This window comes from Diadema setosum, chromosome 5 (genome assembly GCF_964275005.1).
Source record: "Diadema setosum chromosome 5, eeDiaSeto1, whole genome shotgun sequence".
In the NCBI taxonomy this organism is placed as follows: Eukaryota; Metazoa; Echinodermata; class Echinoidea; order Diadematoida; family Diadematidae; genus Diadema; species Diadema setosum.
In genome coordinates this window covers 17240080-17259112 of record NC_092689.1, presented here as the reverse complement: position 1 = coordinate 17259112, position 19033 = coordinate 17240080, and the positions used below count along the sequence as shown (strand labels likewise).

At 38.3% G+C, this 19033-nt stretch overlaps 1 protein-coding gene across 1 annotated transcript in view; it reads left to right on the top strand.

Annotated features, from left to right (window-relative positions):
- The window catches only part of LOC140229155 (ubiquitin-conjugating enzyme E2 D2-like), a 29838-nt gene extending 19690 nt beyond the window's left edge, over positions 1-10148 (top strand). Inside the window, exons 2-6 of the mRNA XM_072309422.1 lie at positions 2408-2471; positions 2999-3030; positions 4554-4631; positions 6171-6276; positions 6707-10148. Of these exons, the coding sequence (XP_072165523.1) occupies positions 2408-2471; positions 2999-3030; positions 4554-4631; positions 6171-6276; positions 6707-6852 (426 nt within the window). The 3' untranslated portion in view covers positions 6853-10148. The remainder of the gene's footprint in view (positions 1-2407; positions 2472-2998; positions 3031-4553; positions 4632-6170; positions 6277-6706) is intronic.
- The last annotated feature ends 8885 nt before the right edge of the window (positions 10149-19033 follow it).

The following is a 19033-nucleotide window of genomic DNA, read 5'->3' as shown; positions in this document are numbered from 1 at the left end:
AACTGTAGACGGTTTAGTCTAGAAACATTTAAATTATTATAACTATTGTCCACATTTTGTTTATTTAACAATACTTAACATCAATTTTACCAATTCAGATTTTTACAGTGGTTGTTTCTATCCCTAATTAACATTGAAGAACTATTTTAAAGCGCTAATGCTGGGTTTTTGTTTCATCTGCAAATGGTAGATTATGCTTTTAATGCCTCAGACCCTGGCGACACCATATTACCTGCAATACATGTAGGTGCTACGAGTATAACAATTGTAGTGTGCATCCTCTTTTGAAGGGGCAGGGATTTTCAATTTCTTTGGTAACTCATGATTGATGTGGGTCAGAATAGTGCAGAGGGAAGCCATATCACTTGACGTGGCATCATCATGTCTTTTCTCTCTTTTGTTTTTGTTTTGTTTTTCCCTATGATTTGCAATATGGAGAATAGGCAAAAGTCAGAATGGCAGTCCTTGGGTACAGATGGTACAAATACAATTTTGTATGTGCAACTAATGCACAATGACCAAGTACGGGTGCTTGTGTTGGCATTCATGTTTCAATAACATTGGGTGTATCGCTTCGTTTTGATTCCATAGATGCATTTTAGTTTATGTGGGTGCAAAGCACTGGACACTCTGTTGAATGGGACACTTGTAGTCATATGGTAACTCATATAACTTTAATAGTGAATATGTGTTTGTTGTGAATGTGGGGCAGGTAAGAAAAGTTTAAAGTGGTATTCTTTAATAATATCACATGTGTGGCCTCCTTTTGGCTGCATTCCAGCTCTTCAAGTGGACATTTTAGAGCAGTAATTGACAGTTCTGCTGGCATAGAAGAACTGTACAACAAATAAATGTGTTGAACCAGTAAATACTTAGAACGGTGGATGTAAGAATACAGCCATTTAAATGCAAACTTGTGTATTAATGTTAAAACAATGGTATTACATTGTACTTGTATATTGCAAGTGTAGTTTAAGATGAGGATTCAGCACTTAACTTTTTGTGTGATACTGAGAAACCATTTTATCAAATGTTAAAGAGCATACGATTCTAAGAGGAATTCAAACTTTGATGAAAATCGGTTTTGAAATGGCTGAGATGTGCAAAAACTATTAGTGAAACAAAGTGATCCACCTTTTAGTAGGATCAGTTTGTTCTGGGTATCTGAGCCATTTTAGAACCAATTTTCATCAAATAAACTTTGAATTCCTCTTCATAGAATTTTTTGCTTTTTCATATTTTTTGAGAGGTTTTTCATTATCTCAAAAACTCATCAAAAAATGTTGGAAACCTGACACCCCATCTTAAAATGAAACTATACCCAGCTATAGTATCCCTTTAAAGCTGGAGTATATGTACAATTGTATTGTACATTTGGCCAACTAGACATCACAAAGTGGTAGGTACAATCTATTAAAGTGTGTAGTAAAAATTTCCATGTGTATACAAGTGCCCTCACAATTTCACAGATCCATGTGGAAAAGAGAAAGTGAGAGTTGCATCTCATGGAACTGGTGGTTTGGGGATTTTTTTGTCTTTGTTATTGTTTGTGACCACAGTCTACGTATACACGTACTTTATGTATATGTGTGTGTTGTATACTGCTATGGGTTGCATCCCACTTTTTGGTGTATGGTTTGAAAGCAGCATCTCTGTAGGTGTTATTTGCTTCAGAAGGTACACAGTTTAGCTGCATTCACTCTGCAGATACCATCAGGGTTTGAGGTGTTGTTTTTATCTCAAAGAGTGGTATAAGAATCGTAGAACCATCTGCACTGTGCCCAAGTCTTGAGAAATTTGTAACATTTGAGAATCCTTGGTTAACTGTCAACACCCATGTGGAGGGAAGGGGGACAAGGGCAGAGTGAAAAATGATGAAAGAGTTTCTACTGGAGCATACTTGCCAACATTTTCATTTGAGAAAGCGGTAGAATCCAGGATGCCTATGCGAGCAGCGCTAGCTTGAATGCTAATGAAATCATTCAAAAGCGGTAGTCTACCGCCAAATGCGGTAGAGTTGGCAAGTATGCTGGAGAAGGAGTGCACTGAGGTCGCTGGTACATTAGCTTGTACAGTGTATCTCCAATAAAGGAATTATCGTGCATCTCTTGCATCACAAATATTTCTAGAAATTTTCAGCTAATTGAGACTATTTCACCTCTGGTGTAGGAAATATTTCCTGGAAGATTTGGTGGGAGTTCAGGGTTTTTTTTAATGAAAAGTTCACATTCCCTCAACTTGTTGCTGACAAATGTGTGAAGTGTAGTGAAGTCACAAACTGTTGTACTTTTTCATGTCTGGCAAAAGTGGTGCTGAAGCCATTGGAGTATATATAAGAGAGAGTACATGTATATAAGACAAAGTCATCATCTTTTTTTTTCCCCTCTGTCTGTCTTGTATAATTCAGGAGCTTAGTGACATCAAGAAGGACCCACCTGCAAACTGCTCTGCAGGCATGGAAAAGGAAGACAGTAAGTACAGTAGTTTATTGGTGATTAAACGCAAGAAGGTCGTACAGTTTGTAATTTTGATGCACTGTCTGTTTTGCTGCTGTTTTTGGCACCTGTTTTTGTTGTTTTTTTTCAAGTGCAAATATCAGTTTAATGTGATACTTGAACTCTCCCAAAAAGTGAAGATGGGAAGTTTTCCTGCTACAATTGTATGCCTTAAACAGGAACCTGACCTTGACCTTATTTCCAGTATTAAATGAGAGTAATGGTAAAAAGAAGGAAGAAAACATGTGCAAAGTTGTGGTTACCGTGTACTAGTAATTGGATGTAATGACTGTTATACCACGATTCTCAACAAGTCACGTCTATTTTTGCAATTACCCTGTAGTTTAATTTTACTATAAATCAGTGAGGTGCATGATGGCTGAAAGGTCAGTGAAGTCTGTTGTATTTTCATACCATTTCAGATTCTTTCTAGTCATCTTCTGCCATATTGCTTTGTGTTCGAGTTTGAATGCTTATTTTTGTTCTACTTCTTTCTTTTCCAGTTCTACATTGGACTGCAAAGATAATGGGTCCAGTAAGTATCAAGTGTCATGAATGTGCTTGTTGCTGTTGTTTTTGTCTGTTTTTTTTTTTTTGTTGGTTGGTTGGTTGGTTGGTTGGTTGGTTGGTTGGTTGATTGGTTGATTGGTTGGTTGGGGGTTGCATGTTTTTATGAATGCAGCTGTGGTAACTCTAACCAGGGAGGCCACCTCCCTGCTCTTAGACCCCGTTTACAGTACAGGGCTGAGCCCAGGCTGAGCCCGGCCTCAATTGTGTTACTCGGCCCCGCAATTCTGTCCATTTACAGTGGAGGGCTCGGCCCGGGCTTTTAAGTCAAACCTTTCAATATTTTGTGGTGGTGGTGCTCTGCTTGTAAACAAACAATTATTATTGGGAGCACACCGGTCGCAATTTGGTACTGCAGTTTGCGTTAACAGTGAGAAAAGGCCCAGCTGAGGCTACCTCCAGAGCTTGGCCAAATGCGCAACCATTTTTGGTACTGCATTTGGCCTTTTGAGAGTTTACAATGAAAGCAAGGCCCAGCTGAGCCCGGGCTGAGCCTGGCCTTTTCACTCACTGTAAATGGGGTCTAACTGGAGGATGGGAATGGGGACCTAAGCTAGCTTTGGCAGTCTGTTATGTTCCTTCATTTTATTTTTTGTTTTCCTTGTTTTCTTATTTCTCTCTATATCAGCTTGAATCTATTGTGGTAAGGTGTGATTAATGTGCTTGAGTCATATTTCCATTTGAGGTTAATCTTTCACCAGAAGCACAATATTAGAGATTGGTACTTGGACCAGTACCTCTTCTATAGGGAGACTTGGTATTTGAACCAAAGATAAACTCTACATATACAGTGCTTGTGATTGTGTCAAACCCTGTCACTGGCTCTTGCCTCTTGAGGGGGTTCCTGCATTTTTTTTTATTCATGCAACGCACAAAAGTAGCCAGTATGTTGCGATAGGGCCAATTTATAAATCACAGCTTACTGAAAAACCAGAAACACTCATAGCATGGAACTCCCGGGAATTGGAGCCGTCAGCCTTTTTGCACCATGAAACTTTCACGAATTGCCGTCCATGAAAAGCTTATAGGTACCTCCAGATAAAATCAATATCTATTGTGCAGTATTTTGGGATTTATCATTAAAATGATATATCATGACAGTATTGGAAAGTATTTGTTTTGATGCCTGTTAAAAAGAGATGCCTTAAATTTGGAAGTGCAGTTGTAATCATATTAGATAGTAAGCTAAATCTGTTGCAGTAGCAAGTCAACGTAAGTCAACTTACAATACTTGCATGGTGTGCAGCATTGCACTGGCATTCAATGAGCTGTGATGACTAAAACTTTCGTGTACACCTTAATACTCTTGCAAGTCTTGGCTTCTTGCAAAATGAGCAAAATTTGTTTTTACAACAATCAGGAAATCTTGTGCAAATTGTTCATTGTCCCATTGACTATCATAACGTGTCAGAAACATATTTATTTAAAGCACATGAGCATTGCAGTACATGTTGTTTAATCTGTCTTGTTTTCCTCATTGTACACCTACAGAAAGACAGTCCTTATGCCGGAGGAATCTTTAGTCTCAACATCATCTTTCCATCAGAATATCCTTTCAAACCACCAAAGGTGAGAGTGAATCTGGTGTTTGTCACAACAGACAAGATTTAAAAAAAAAAAAATGGAAAGGAGGCATTAATTAAAGGCATCGTATAGAATATGGTTGAGACCTACCTTCAGGTTTTTAACCTTTTTTTTTTCTGAGATAATGAGAAGCCTCTCTCATGAAAGGTGAAAAAGCATATAATTTTGAGAGGAATTCAGAGTTTATTTTGATGAAAATTGGTCTTGAAATGGTCGAGATATCCAAACAAAGCAATCCTAATAAACTGTGACAGGCCATGACTTTATTATATCAGGATCGCTTTGTTTTACCTTGTTTTTGGATATCTCAGTAATTTCAAAACCGATTTTTCATCAAGTAAATTGTCAATTCCCCTTGGAATTGTATGCTCTCTAACATTTCATGGAGTGGTTTGTAAATATCTCGCAAAACGTTAAAAGCTGAATCCTCACCTCAACCCATAGTATACCATAGTATACCATCCCTATACCTATGTGTGCTTTGAGTGCATATTGGTACAGAAAATCCCTTAGCAGTGTATACATTGTCTGAAGTCCCTGGCACATAAAGGATCAAGCTAACAAGCATGATAGGAATGACTTTTTTGTTCATGGAAGTGAATCTTTGAGATGAATATCAAATTGCAGAGTGTAGAGGACTTGTGAAAGTTTTCATAAGAGCGTTGTCAATTTCAACCAGTTGCAAACGCCAGATCCATACAAGGCTAGCTTTGTTTCTGCCACCACCCAAGCTGTGCATGTTTGGATTCCTACATAGTGTTGAGCTGCGGCAACATCAGAGATACGAGAGTGTCATGATGCACAGCACACTGTGGATTGCTACATACCAATCTTCACAGAAGCATCATGAATTGCTTCACAGAAAAGACAGAAATTTGTAACATCAGAGATAGGAGTGTCACAATGCATAGCATGCTGTGGATTGCTACGTAGCAATCTTCACAGAAGCATCATGAATTGCTTCACAGAAAAGACAGAAATTTGTAACATCAGAGATAGGAGTGTCACAATGCATAGCATGCTGTGGATTGCTACTTAGCAATCTTCACGGAAGCATCATGAATTGCTTCACAGAAAAGACAGAATTTTATGTGACATTTCCTGGCGCGAAAGTTGATGTGCTTTATTAATACCAAATCCATTCAAAGGTATGGCCCACACTGAAACTACCGCATACACACATACTTGCGCTCAAATGGAACACTGCGTATAGTTCCATGGCAGATGCTCTCACACAAACACACACTCGTACCAGGGAGGCAACACTAATGAAGCAAACAATTCAACTTGTGCAAAATGGGCCGAGAAATATGAACGATATCAAGAAAAATCATATATGTGCAGGTTATAAAACCAGCACAGGTTAATAGAATCTGCGCTTGCCAAAAGTAGTGTGAATGTGTGAAAAATTAATGTACCGTGAATATTTCTGCATTTACAGTATTAGTCATCATGCTCTGATCATGTGCAATGCTCACACCCTCTCATTTTTTTTTTTTTTTTTTTTTGTATCCACATTTACAGATCAGCTTCACGACAAAAATTTACCATCCGAACATAAACAGCAATGGCAGCATCTGTCTGGACATCCTACGCTCTCAGTGGTCACCAGCTCTCACGATATCAAAGGGTAAGGAGAGATTTTTTTTTTTTTTTAACTTGTCTGCTCTTCTGTAAAAGTGGAAACCTTTGGGCATTTACTTCTTTTTTTTTTTCACTTGGCCAATTTCAGTGAACTTCACTTGTTTGTAATTTTCCATTTGAGAATATTTCTGTACATAGTTTGATATCTCCCAGATCTCCCAGTGATATTACTATGCATAATTTTGCTCTTCTTTAAGATTGCAAAACTTATGAAAATGCTCTCTTTAATAAATATCCCATGTGCAGTTGGTATTTGATATGATGAATTATGAAAATTGGCTGTATTATCACTGCTTTGAAAGAACAATTATCTTATGCATGCTCTCCTATCATCACTTCAAATTTGATATCCAGATATTATCGTCTGATACTATGTGATTGTGTCATTGTTTTCTTGTTCCCATCCTCCAACACAGTGTTACTCTCGATTTGTTCGTTACTCGACGACCCAAATCCCGATGACCCCCTGGTGCCTGAAATAGCCAGAATCTACAAGGTTGACAGGGAGCGCTATCGCCGGCTAGCTAAGGAATGGACACAAAAGCACGCCATGAGCTCATGACCGAACATTGCGTCATTTCTCTGTTTATGTTCCTTCTTTTTCCCCCTCTCTCTCATCATCATTGAAAACAAATTCTTGCAGTGCGTTATTCGGACGAGTCGAGATGGAATCGTGTGGGTGAATTGATTTACTAATCAAGAGTTTATTAGGCACAGAACAAAAAGGGATCACATTTCGTGAGAGTGAGACTGAAAAAATGGACTGCGAGCGTGTGACTTCAGTCCAGAGTACAGATTTTCGTTTTATGTTTTTGTGCTTGTCTTTAGTACGTTTCTTGGTCCACCGTTCATTGAGAGACTTACCTTGGGTATTCCAAATATGATACCTCTACAACTTTGTGTTTATTGGAGGTGAAATGGGTACAAGTTTGCTTCTTTATTCACTGGTTGTTTTTTGTGTGGTAGAAATGCTGTATACCCAAGAACTGAAAAACTGATGCAGGTATTGAAACAGGGCATTTCATCTTTCCACCAATGACAGTCATAGCTAATGTATGGAGACTGTCCGCCCCTCCCCCGAATATGATACTAGTAATATTTCTGTAAAGTCGCAGTACTTTCATGGCGAAGCCGATTGATAAGAACGAAGGATCTTTGTGAAATGTCATGAGGCAATGAGCATCCTATTTCTTATCACGTTTTGTAATTTTATAAAAAAAAAGATATTTTGCACCCCTGTATTCTGTGCCATACGGAGTGCTTTGCGGCACAGCATGTTTGCTGGATGATGATGGGCGACCTGTTACACCTGCTCTTGTGCCCCCCCCCCCAACATACACATAAAGGATAAAGGAGATTAATGAAACTCTTCAGTGTTAAATGCTGTGTGAAATGTGCTTCAAGAAGTTGGCATTATTTGCTGTGGAAATGTGCCATTTTTTTTTTCCTCTTGGAATATTAGTAAACAGAATGCTAGAGAAAGAATGCCTTTTTTTTTGTGAAAAAAAGAGGATTTTTTTCCTCCCACAGTGTGTATGCAAACTGCTTGAAAACATTGATTCACTATATATGACAGGGACACATTTGCTATTTTCTCTTTTTACGGCCAGAGTTCTATTTGCTGTTATTGCATAAATCTATTTGCTGTAGTTCGTTAAAGAAGAGTGGAAGACTCGTAAATGTATTTATTGTGAGGTGAAGCTATGTAGAGCATGGAGACTTGCGCTGAAATGTATGAAGAAAAAATGCTTACCTGTGGTACTCTGTTAATCTGATCTTTAAGCACTCGAGAGAATTATTTTCGTGAAATGTGCATATCCTATGTATATTGCAAAATAGTTTGCATCACTTATCAACAGGTAGAACAATTTACTGTATATTGTTTTAGCCAACCACCGTACGTCTTAATCATCACATACATTGATTAGGAAGGGTTTTGACTGAGAAATGTAACAGCTGCATGTAGCTCTAATGGATGCAGCAGTCAGTTCTGCTACATATCAGTTGGAGAAAGGAAGGAAGACTCTGAGACACACTTCCCAGTGACATTCACACCGATGTGCCATTTGCATGTTTGGCTAATGTGCATGTCGCTTCATAGAAATTTTTTGAAATTGACCTCGCGCAGATGTGCTCCAACTCTTAAAAGAGTTCATGTTGTGTTGATTGCCCGTATGAACTCTTCAAAATATGTCTGCGGCACATCGAGGTGTCACGATGTTTTGTTTCCAGAGATAATGACTGCATTCTTTTGGATAATTGTATATGTGTCATATTTCTTGGTGTTTTTATATTCACAAATTTTGCAAATTGACCGATATTTGCAGGTGTTTGACAGCTTGGGGAGAAAGCATGCCGGTAATACCAGTGTATCATTTATAGTAGCCAAGATGAAAAATTGCTAATCCTTATCTTGAAAAGAGATATTATTTTTTTTTTTCTCATTCGGTAAGTATGGCTCTGAATCCTGAATTCAATCACAGAAACCTGTCTTACAAGTCCCAATTTAAGAAATACAATACTCATGAAATATGCTGTAAAAAATGATGTTTTTTGCAGTGCAAAAATTCTCGTGCATTTCATGCGCCATGAAACTGGCATGAAAATAAGATACATGAAATTCTTTGCTTGCAATATTTAATAGTATTTCGTGTCTTGAATTCGCAGAATTAAAACTTGCAAAAAATGATTCACACAAAAAATACCACATCTACGGTATGGTGTATCCAGTACTTAGTACATCTAATATCCTATCAGTGATGGTGTCATGCTAAAAAGAAACGCCTAAGTTTGGGCACCATCAAAGTGCAGATTTGTGAACCATGTTTGAAGGACAAAAGCCAAACCCATCCAAAAATGTGGGGCACTTTTAGCACCTCATTATGGCAGGAAAAAGATGTATACTTTGTCCAAAGAGCAGCAGCACTTGCAACAACATCATTGTCAACTTTGCATACATCAAACTATTATCCCTGTGGATGTGGATATTGATGAAAGATTGAAATACCTCTCAACTTCAGATTTGACCAAGACTTATTGATTTAAACCCCAAGAAAAATGTCACAGTGGTATCAACATTATATTTCTTTGGTTTGTAGAACTTTGCATCTTACGTAAACCCTTTTCCTGCTTGAAATATGAGCTTGGCACCTGTAAATGTCAACATTGCTAAAAATGCAAAAAAAAAAAAAAAATCTACAGTAACAAAAGAAGACCATGTCTTGAGAGGTAAACTCCCTGAATTGATTTATATTTCCGATTTGAACTTTGTGTCATATAGCATTAATGAGTCGGTTTTCATTCGGGTGTACCTTCTCCAGTCATACACCATCGACTGTGCCAGTGTCATAGAGGTATGTAATCTGTAATTTTTATGAGATAGCCTACGCTTGATGGGATGGATATTGCACTCTTTCATTGGCAGAATATGTGACGTTTTGCATCCAGGTGAAAGCAGGGTCACCACTGCTTCCAAAAAAATTGTTATAACTTTAGATGGGATTGGTATTGTAGGAAGAAAGGAACCCCTTCGTGCACATTACAGCTAAGTTAAATATGATCTTGTGTGTTTGTGTGTATGAGCGTGTGGATGTGTGAGTGTGCTTTATAAGTGTTCTGATGAACGAGGGGGCGTACTGTACATTGTAAATTTTGATAGACTTTGTCACTTAATGGTGGCACTGTTTGAGATGATGACTTAACAAAAAAAAAAATGTTCATAGAATAAAATTCATCTATCATATGTTATTTCTTTATTACCATCGAGTGGCAAGGGGCACCTTGTGGTGAGCAAAGTTTGTATAATTATTCCAATTCTGACTATGAAGGCAGCTTTATTTACACTTAGGAATCAGTATCATTTGTTTCTCTCCCTCGTCTCTTTCTTTCCTGCTATCCCTCTCTTTCTCTTCTCTTCTTCTCTCCTTCTCTCTCTCTCTCTCTTTCTCTCTTTCTTTCCCATAGGCCTGACTTCACGAGGGTGGTACAATCTTGGTCCGTGGTTTAAACCATGGACAAACGTATGGGGCGCCAAGTGTCGCATGGCCTATTCTGTTTGGAAATCAGTCATTTCATCAACAAAATGACTGATTTCGTAACGAACTAGGCCATGCAACACTTGGCGCCCCATACAAAACTACTGTCTTTGTCCGTGGCCATGGACAAAGATTGTACCACCTTCGTGAATGCGGGCCTACCTGTTTGTGACAGACATGGCCATTGTGTGTTATCATGTTTAGCCTTTTTCATTTCATACTAACTCTGCTCATTTCAATGCTAAGTCAGTGATACTCTTTATAATTGGGTGTGTTTTGAAGACAAGGGGAAAGTAACCGAATAGCATGGTGCACTCTGTAGCGGAAATCTACCAGTTTATCTCTTCACATCCAACAAATATTATTTTGGTCAGAATTTGTGCAGTGCTGTTATATGTAAGTGTATATATGTATCATGCAGAAAGGCAGCCATATGTTAACAGGTCACGTCACCACTTTCATTTTTTTTTGTTTTTCTTCGGTTTTCTTGTTCGGTTTCGAGCGAGTTGTTCAATACATTCAGTAGTTTTCCCCTCTCTTGAACATTGCATTAACTCCTCGGCTGCAAGAATCAAGAACAGTCCAGTACAAACCCTGGGAGAATGAGAGGATTTGAGAGTCAGTGACTCATGATAACTTACTGCACATCTTCCTCTTTCATTGCACAGAGTGTTTTCTGTTGATGGACATATTTTGCCCCCCCCCCCCCATGAATCCCTGCAGCCTGACAAAACAAATTGCAAAATCTATCCGTCAACAACAAAATAGGGGAAGAAAGTTGCTGATAATTCCCAAATAGGTTGGCCATGTTCCAGGACTCTGGACGGATTGTACCATTTCCTTATATCAAGATGTGGCTTCAATGTTCACCTTCAAGGGCATTTTTTTTGGGGGGGGGGGGGGTGGTGAGTGGCTCACCATCACCGCCCCCCCCCCCCCTTTGTACTCGATTGTTTTACTTTGATTTTGACAAATGCTGGAGTACTGTAGCAGTCTTGTCCTGTGTTGGTTTATGGTTGTTTACGTTTATCGATTATTTGGCTGTAATTCTAAACCAAAATGTACCAATTGGGTCAGTCTCCGTGGTGTGTGTAAGACCTCTTCTTTCTATCTTAATTGATCGTTATATTTCTCTTAAGAGGCATGCTGTTTAAAACAACACACTCATCTAGTTATACAGTCAATATTGTGCAAGACAGCTCCATTTGCACCATGCAGATGGTAGGACAGGGGCGGATCCAGGAATTCCGTAAAGAGGGGGCGTGTTTACAAAAATAAAGGGGGGGCGCACGCACCCCTCCCCCATTTTTTTTCTTTTTATTTCTTTTGTTTCAACAAAAAATAAAGGGGGGGGCGTGCGCCGGTTGCTGTCCTCCCTGGATCCGCCCCTGTAGGCTGTTGGCTTTTTGGATTGGCTTTGACCAAGTGCTATTTGTCTTGTCTGTAAATAAAAAAACAAAAAAAAAAAAGATAGTATAGTTTTTCCTGTTCATTTTCAAACTTGTTTTATTCACTTTAGTAGATTTGTAGTTCAATTTCATCCAGAGAAGTCTAGAATAGGCCAATCCTAGTTTCAGAATCGTCTTTTGTTGATCATTTTCAAACAAAGTCTATTCAATTCAGTCATTTGTCACACATTTTCATAATGTACAATTAAAATTCGTCCGTCACACTCGCTGCAGAATTTGAATTGTAAATGAAGAAAATGTGTGGCATATGACAAAATTGAATAGACTTTGTTTGAAATGATCGACAAATGACAAATTTGAAACTAGGATTGGTACATCGCAGATTTCTCAGAGCGAAATTAACTACATATCTATCAAATTGAATGGAGAAAGTTTGAAAATGAATGGGAAAACCTATAGTGAAGTTCCATCAGGACATTTACAGAGCTCTGATTACGTCCAACCGTCAAAGCCAGGTAGAATATTAGGAGCAGTTAACTGCACCGTCACCATTCTTAGAGAAGATTCAACATTGACTCATGAGAAGTTTGTGTAGTTTTGTACATCACAGTATTAATTCCACATTCTACGGGTCTGACTCTGTTGTGATAATTTGGATGTGCGATTCTAATTTTGCATGTAAAAAAAAACACATCATCACCATTTTAGCGTTGATGAGCACAAAATCAGAGTAGTAGAAGTTCCGAAATATCACACACTCATATTTTTGGTGGAAGTGTTCATTTGACATCTGCACTTCAATTGCACTTGATTTAAATTGGAAGGACACTGCGGCCTGAATTCACAAAGGTGGTACAATCTTTGTCCATGGTTTAAACCATGGGCAAAGACCGTAGTTTTGTATGGGTTGCCAAGCGTCACATGGCTTATTTCGTTACGAAATCAGTCATTTCGTGAATGAAGTGATCGGTTTTGTTGATGAAATGAATGATTTCATAACGAAATAGGTCATGCAACACTTGGCACGCAATACAACCTACGGTCTTTGTCATTTCGTCAATGAAATGACTGATTTCGTAACGAAATAGGCCATGCAACACTTGACACCCCATATAAACTATGGTTTTTGTCCATGGTTTAAACCATGGACAAAGATTGTACCACCTTCGTGAATTCGGGTTTGAGTGTGTCTGACTTCATAACATTGATTACAGTGTATCATGCTTCAAAGAAACATACTGGTATCTAAATCTAAAAGTACAGCAATTTCTTTTCCTTTTGCATTGCCACGATCCATTCCAATCTGACTTGCTATTAAGTCCCCTTGTCAAATGCTTATCTCATTTCCATGGTGTCTCAATAAAGTGTGATGGTTGTAGGATTTTGTACACTTTTCTAGATACCCGAAGACATTTCTGTTTCTTTACCCATATGTCATTTTGGGTTGATCTTGTTGGTACATGTTTAATAATGTAACTTTTCAGTGTCATTGGTAGCCGATGTAATAAATTTGTCAATTATGCTATACTGGCCATTGTCGATCTGTACTTCGTGATGTGCTGAGCAATGGGCATAATGTTGATATATTGGGTCTGCTTGTGTTTGTGTGTGTGTGTGTGTGTGTGTGTGTGTCTGTGTCTGTGTGTCTGTGTGTCTGTGCATGTGTGTCGGTGTCTTGTGTATCTGTGTGTGGTTAAGTTATGGAGCTACATAGTGGAGCTACAATAGCTCTTTGGTTGAATATAGAGTTGTCTGGCATTCAAAAACTTTAATTTGGAGTAGAATTCACAATATGATTTGATCTGTTCATTTGTATGTGTGATTAGAAGTAAGGACTTTAGAGAAGAATGAAACCCAAATATATACGTTGATTTAGTAAATGCAGCAATATGAGTAGAACACAATTAAAGTTTGAGGATAATCAGAAAATTCATTCAAAAGTTATGAATTTTTAAAGCTTTGTTGCCACCATCACTGGACAAGTAGACTACTACTTTTAATGATGTCATGATTGATTGATAATGGTTTATTGAAACAAACATGCAAAGTAGTAGCCCGAAGGCTAAATTATAATGCATCACATGAAAAACGTATGAATTACATCGAACAACAGACATTATATAAACATTTTAACAATAGCAAATACACCACATTTCCTTATGATTGATTCAATGCAATATAAAAATTTGATAAATATATTTTGCATATCATCTGTTGAAAAAAAAAAAAAAAACTCATTAACCATTAACACTTTGATACTCACTTTGATGAATTCAAAATATAAAAGATACAGAGAATATTAGGTATATTTTCACTTTTCTAGCAAATGAAAGTGCACTTGATTAAACCTCTGTTAGAAAGAAGGTGAAAATGTTACTCTTGACAACTCCAGCGGCAACCAGTTATTTACAGTGAATGTGTACTTTTCCACGTTTCATAGAAAATTAAACTCAAAACTTTGCAGATGTGTTCACTCCATCCACATGTTATTACACATATTTTGGTTTCATAATTTTTATGTCCCTTTAAAAGCATGTGCTGGTAAGAGAATGCACACACTTACACACACACACACACACACACTCACACAATGAGCAATGCTTTTCAAATATCAGGAAGCATCCTCCCACGCACAGACACACACATACAACACACACACACACACACACACTAACATTAACCTGTTTAGTCAAAAAAAAAAATCTGTCATGACTATTCATGATTGCTAGTATTTTTATAAGGTGCAATGAAAGATTTCTTCATTTCCTTATCATTCTGGTCATACATAATTTTTCATGTTTACTGAACATGAATAATTACGGGGTTTTGTTTGCATTTATTATTTTGTATCTTTTAAGTCTAAGTCTCTTTGTCGTGTGATTTCTATGTTGTGTTTTTGTTTTGTATGTTATCATAACATGACTTATAGCTGATAGCAAGCGTTATTACCGTGGTTATGTAATTAACTCAACTCGTTGCAGAATCAAGAAAATCCTCTGAATCACTGACGTATAACCGTAGACAGGTATTTTATACTCTTTTTTTATGGATCTATATTACTTACTGGCAACATAACATTGTGGACTAAAGTATATTGCTCTGTCAGAAATTGACAGATTTTTGTAAAGTGCATGCTTGTGATTGTGGGGGGGGGGGGGGGGCGCTGTGGCATAGTGGATAAAACTCCCGAGTCTCAAACGGAGGACCCGAATTCGATTCCCGCCCAGTGCTTACTTCCTTGGACAAGCTGATGTTACCCACCATGTCCCTCTCGACCCAGGTGTATAAATTGATACCTGGCAACGCTAGATAATAATAGCATGTCCCTCTGGTAGGGCAGTGGCAACACTGAAGAAGAGGCAACCCTGTATATATAAGACTTTATTATTCTCCATTTTTAATAACCATTTACTTCCAATTAACCTTTCTCCCGTTGTTGCATTTCCAATAAACTTTACTGTTGCCACTGCAATGCTTAGTAGCAGAACTGTCACAAGTTATAGGCCTATATGTGCTGCTGTTAGGTGGAGTGGGATAACGATGATCTAATTTCTGCAGGGTGGTTGATAGACATTTCTGCGTATTTGAAAGATTAGTGCAGAAAGGGCGTGACGTAGTGATGAGCCTTCAGTTGGAGTGAAGGTTCATTTTGCAGGCATTCCACTACGCCACTCCATTATACAGTGAGTCTCGACAATGTGAAAGCTATCGTATACAATGCTTAATGAGCGAACGCTTTGAAGAAAGATTTAAAGCGAAGAACCCATTTCTTTTACTCATTCACAGAGCATTGTGGGCATAGCAGCAGTATATAATTGTCTATTAAGATTAGAGTCTTATTCCAACTTCGAATAGTGATTCCATTTAGCAGAGTTGCTTGACAGTATGGATAAAAGATTCGACTAGAGGGCATACTGTTTGCCAAAATAATATTCATTTCCTATGTCGATCAACAACTCCTTTGTAATCTCTTTGCTGATAACCATCTCATTATTTTGATCGCATCAATACCGTTGTGCTTTTATTTTATGTGTAATATTTATTGATGTTTGTCAAAGGAAGAAAGTATAAGTGCACCCTGTCTATTACAGAGCAAAATAAAACCTTTTCAATGATCCCTCGGTCACCTAAGTTGTCGCATGGCAAGGAATATTGTTGGAGTTATGAATATAATAATACCATATTTTGCTATTAGTTTCATTTTTTTTTTTTGTAGCAGGTTTAATCGCAAATACCTCAAATTGACAAGAAGGGAGTTAATTCCTTTTGCGATGAAACTCTTCGTGTGGTCACTTTCTCTTCCCCTGGTTATTACATGGCGAAAGCGAAAGTTAGAGTGTTATGTCTTCGAAGGAAGTCGTTATTTATGTCCGCGGTCATCTCCCGTCATTCCCACTACTTCCGGCCGCCGTGACCTCCGCCTTCTGTCGTCATCAAGTTTTATACGCCGCGGAGACTTCGAGACACGTTGTGATTTATGAAGACGCAATAACGCGTTATCTTCCATTAACGACACGCAATTTACTTCTCAGCCAAAACACAATCTAACTCAGTTTGGGGATGTTAATCTATTTAGACAGAAAGGAATTGGCAGACATAATAGATTATGCTCACGCGTTCCCACGCACACGCACGCACACATAGACATACACAGACACAGACACGGACATAGGCGCAGACATAGAGACATGTCAAATACTTTTTTTTTAATGATTCCTTATTCGAATTTCGTTGAGTGTTCAGGCAAATACGCAAGCACAAACACACATGCGCGCGCTCACGCACACGCACACACACTTAAGAACTGACAAACCATCTCACAGATGTACAAACACGTACTTGCTCAAGTGAATGTGAATAATTTTGATGATTTTATAGTGGAAGGAAGTCGAAAATGAGATATTGTGCTTCGCTTATAATTGAGAAGGAAAAACGATTAAAAAAAAAGGAAAGATTGAAATGCAGAGCAGATTTTAATAAATGTTGTTATCGAAATGGATAGGCCAACACTATTTCAAATAAACCTTTTCCCCTCCATCAATTCTCTTGTGGCAACAATTGAGACAGAAGAAAAAATGCCAGGAACAGGGTGCAGCCATAACCTTAACTCACAAGATTATCCCCCCCCCCCCCCAAATCAGCTTCAACTCTCGTCACACTTTCGTCTCCCGTCGCTGTCGGGGTTGCTGCCCTCAACGACGACAAGAAGTCCACAGTCGCTTCTCGTCTAGCTTGTTTGGCGTGTGGCTGGAAAGTTCCGGCGTTTCTTCTCCTGAGTAAGTATAGCAGCAAGCAACTTCCCCCCGGTGAAAGTGATATGACACAGTGTGCAACCCTCTGTCACCCATTCGGGAACGCATCTACCAGACAAGTTCAACGCCGAGAGGTGAACGCGCTCGAACACGGAGATAACCTCGCGAGAGAAAGAGTGAATTTCTGCATGGACTCGAAAGGAGAGAGCACAATCCATGATCGACACCTTCAAGTTTGAAATTTTTTGTCGAAATAATGAGAGAAGATACGCAAACTTTTCTCTGCCTGCATGGACATTACTGTTTAGATTATTTCTGAATTTCCTCGCTGTCTTCCCTGGAGGCTGCAGTTTAAAGTAAACTATCTCATTGAGATAATTCCACATGCCTGCTCAGAGGAGCAGGGCTGTCATTATCTGTTTCCTTTTTTTTTTTTTCGGGAGAGACTCTCGGAGGACGCCTCTTCTGATGCGCCTCAGAATAATTTGCAATCTTTTTGCTGCCGCCGTCGAGAAAAACATCTAAAGACATTCACTTGATTTCTCTTCACATACTCTTGATAAAATCAAACAATTGTCATCTGGAAGTGAACTCAGTGGAAGCCATCTAGCACGTGGTGTCGCACAGTTCATGAAATCATCACTACAACTGCACTGACGTGATCCCGCGGAGAGGAATGCTATTCAGGGAAGAGTTTTTATTGGATACAAGTGCATTCTTTTCCCGCGCATTTTCTCCTTTAGTGTACTTTCTATCTATCTGTCTATCTCTCTCTTTTAACGAGCTCTCGCGGATGGAACATTATCATTTTATCTGTTTGGTCAAGATGTTTTGGATTTCCTGCTCAAGACCGACTGTTGCTACACTATGTATTGGTAAGGATCAAGACAGTCTATTATCTGCTTCATCAGATTATTATTACGGCATGTCATATTACAGACGAATTTGGTGACTGCGTGTTTGTTGTTGAAACGTTAAGTTTGATGCACTATTGAAACGAGTGTGCTCTGCCGTGATAGGTGAAGTACATGTTCACGTGTGTAACTGTCGGTGCGCATTATTATTATCATTATAGTTTCTTTTTTCTTTCTTTCTTCTTTTTTTTTTGGAGGTGAAGCAATAAATAGCAACTTTGAAGTCCATTGAAATCTCGAGGACAAGCTGGAACAACCTGCCATTTCATTAATGTATTCAAAATGACATAATTTAAATAATTAATTTGAATCATATCCATAGTAAAACGCTGTTTCTCGCCTGAATCCACGATAACTTAGAACAGAGTCATTTGATTATGATAATTCTTCTAACATATTACTATGGATACACTATACCACGCTGTAACTTAACTGATATACATGCATTGGTTATTCTTATTGTTATGTCGCCTAAGCCCGGGCAACCTCACTGATTGTCACAAAAACTTTTGCACTTATTCGAAGCGTTACCTATCAATATCTCATAGTAAATTAGTCTACAGGAGCAAATGACTAGACTAGAAAGAGATAAAGATGTAATAAGTATCAGTCTCACGATAGTAATAGACGGTAAAAATAATGACAATGATAACTAGAAAAGTATCAACCTCATACTGGCAAAACTTCGAGATCTTAAAGATCGCGATCTTATAAACTTCTCGATCTTTTGCCAGTCTGACCGCGCCTAGTGAGGTTGATACTTATAATGATGATGATGATGATCCACAACGTGGATTTGTATAGCACCAAATATCTGTTGTAGGAACATTCAAAAGCGCAGACTCCTCCAAGAGAGTAGGCAATATTGAATGCGGTAATGATATTTATGATAAAGATAATAGTAGTATTACTCTAACATACTCCACAATGATAACGCACATGTTTCTGACTATATGGTGCTCCTGTTGTTACTTGGTACACCCATAACAATATCTCATTCATATACAATCACTAAAAAAAACGTCTGTCGGAGTTTACTGTGCCACGTTGTTACATTAAATAATTCATTATAGAACTGTCTTTCGTTGTAGGTATCATGATTGTATTCATCATTAAAAAAAACCCTAACTATTA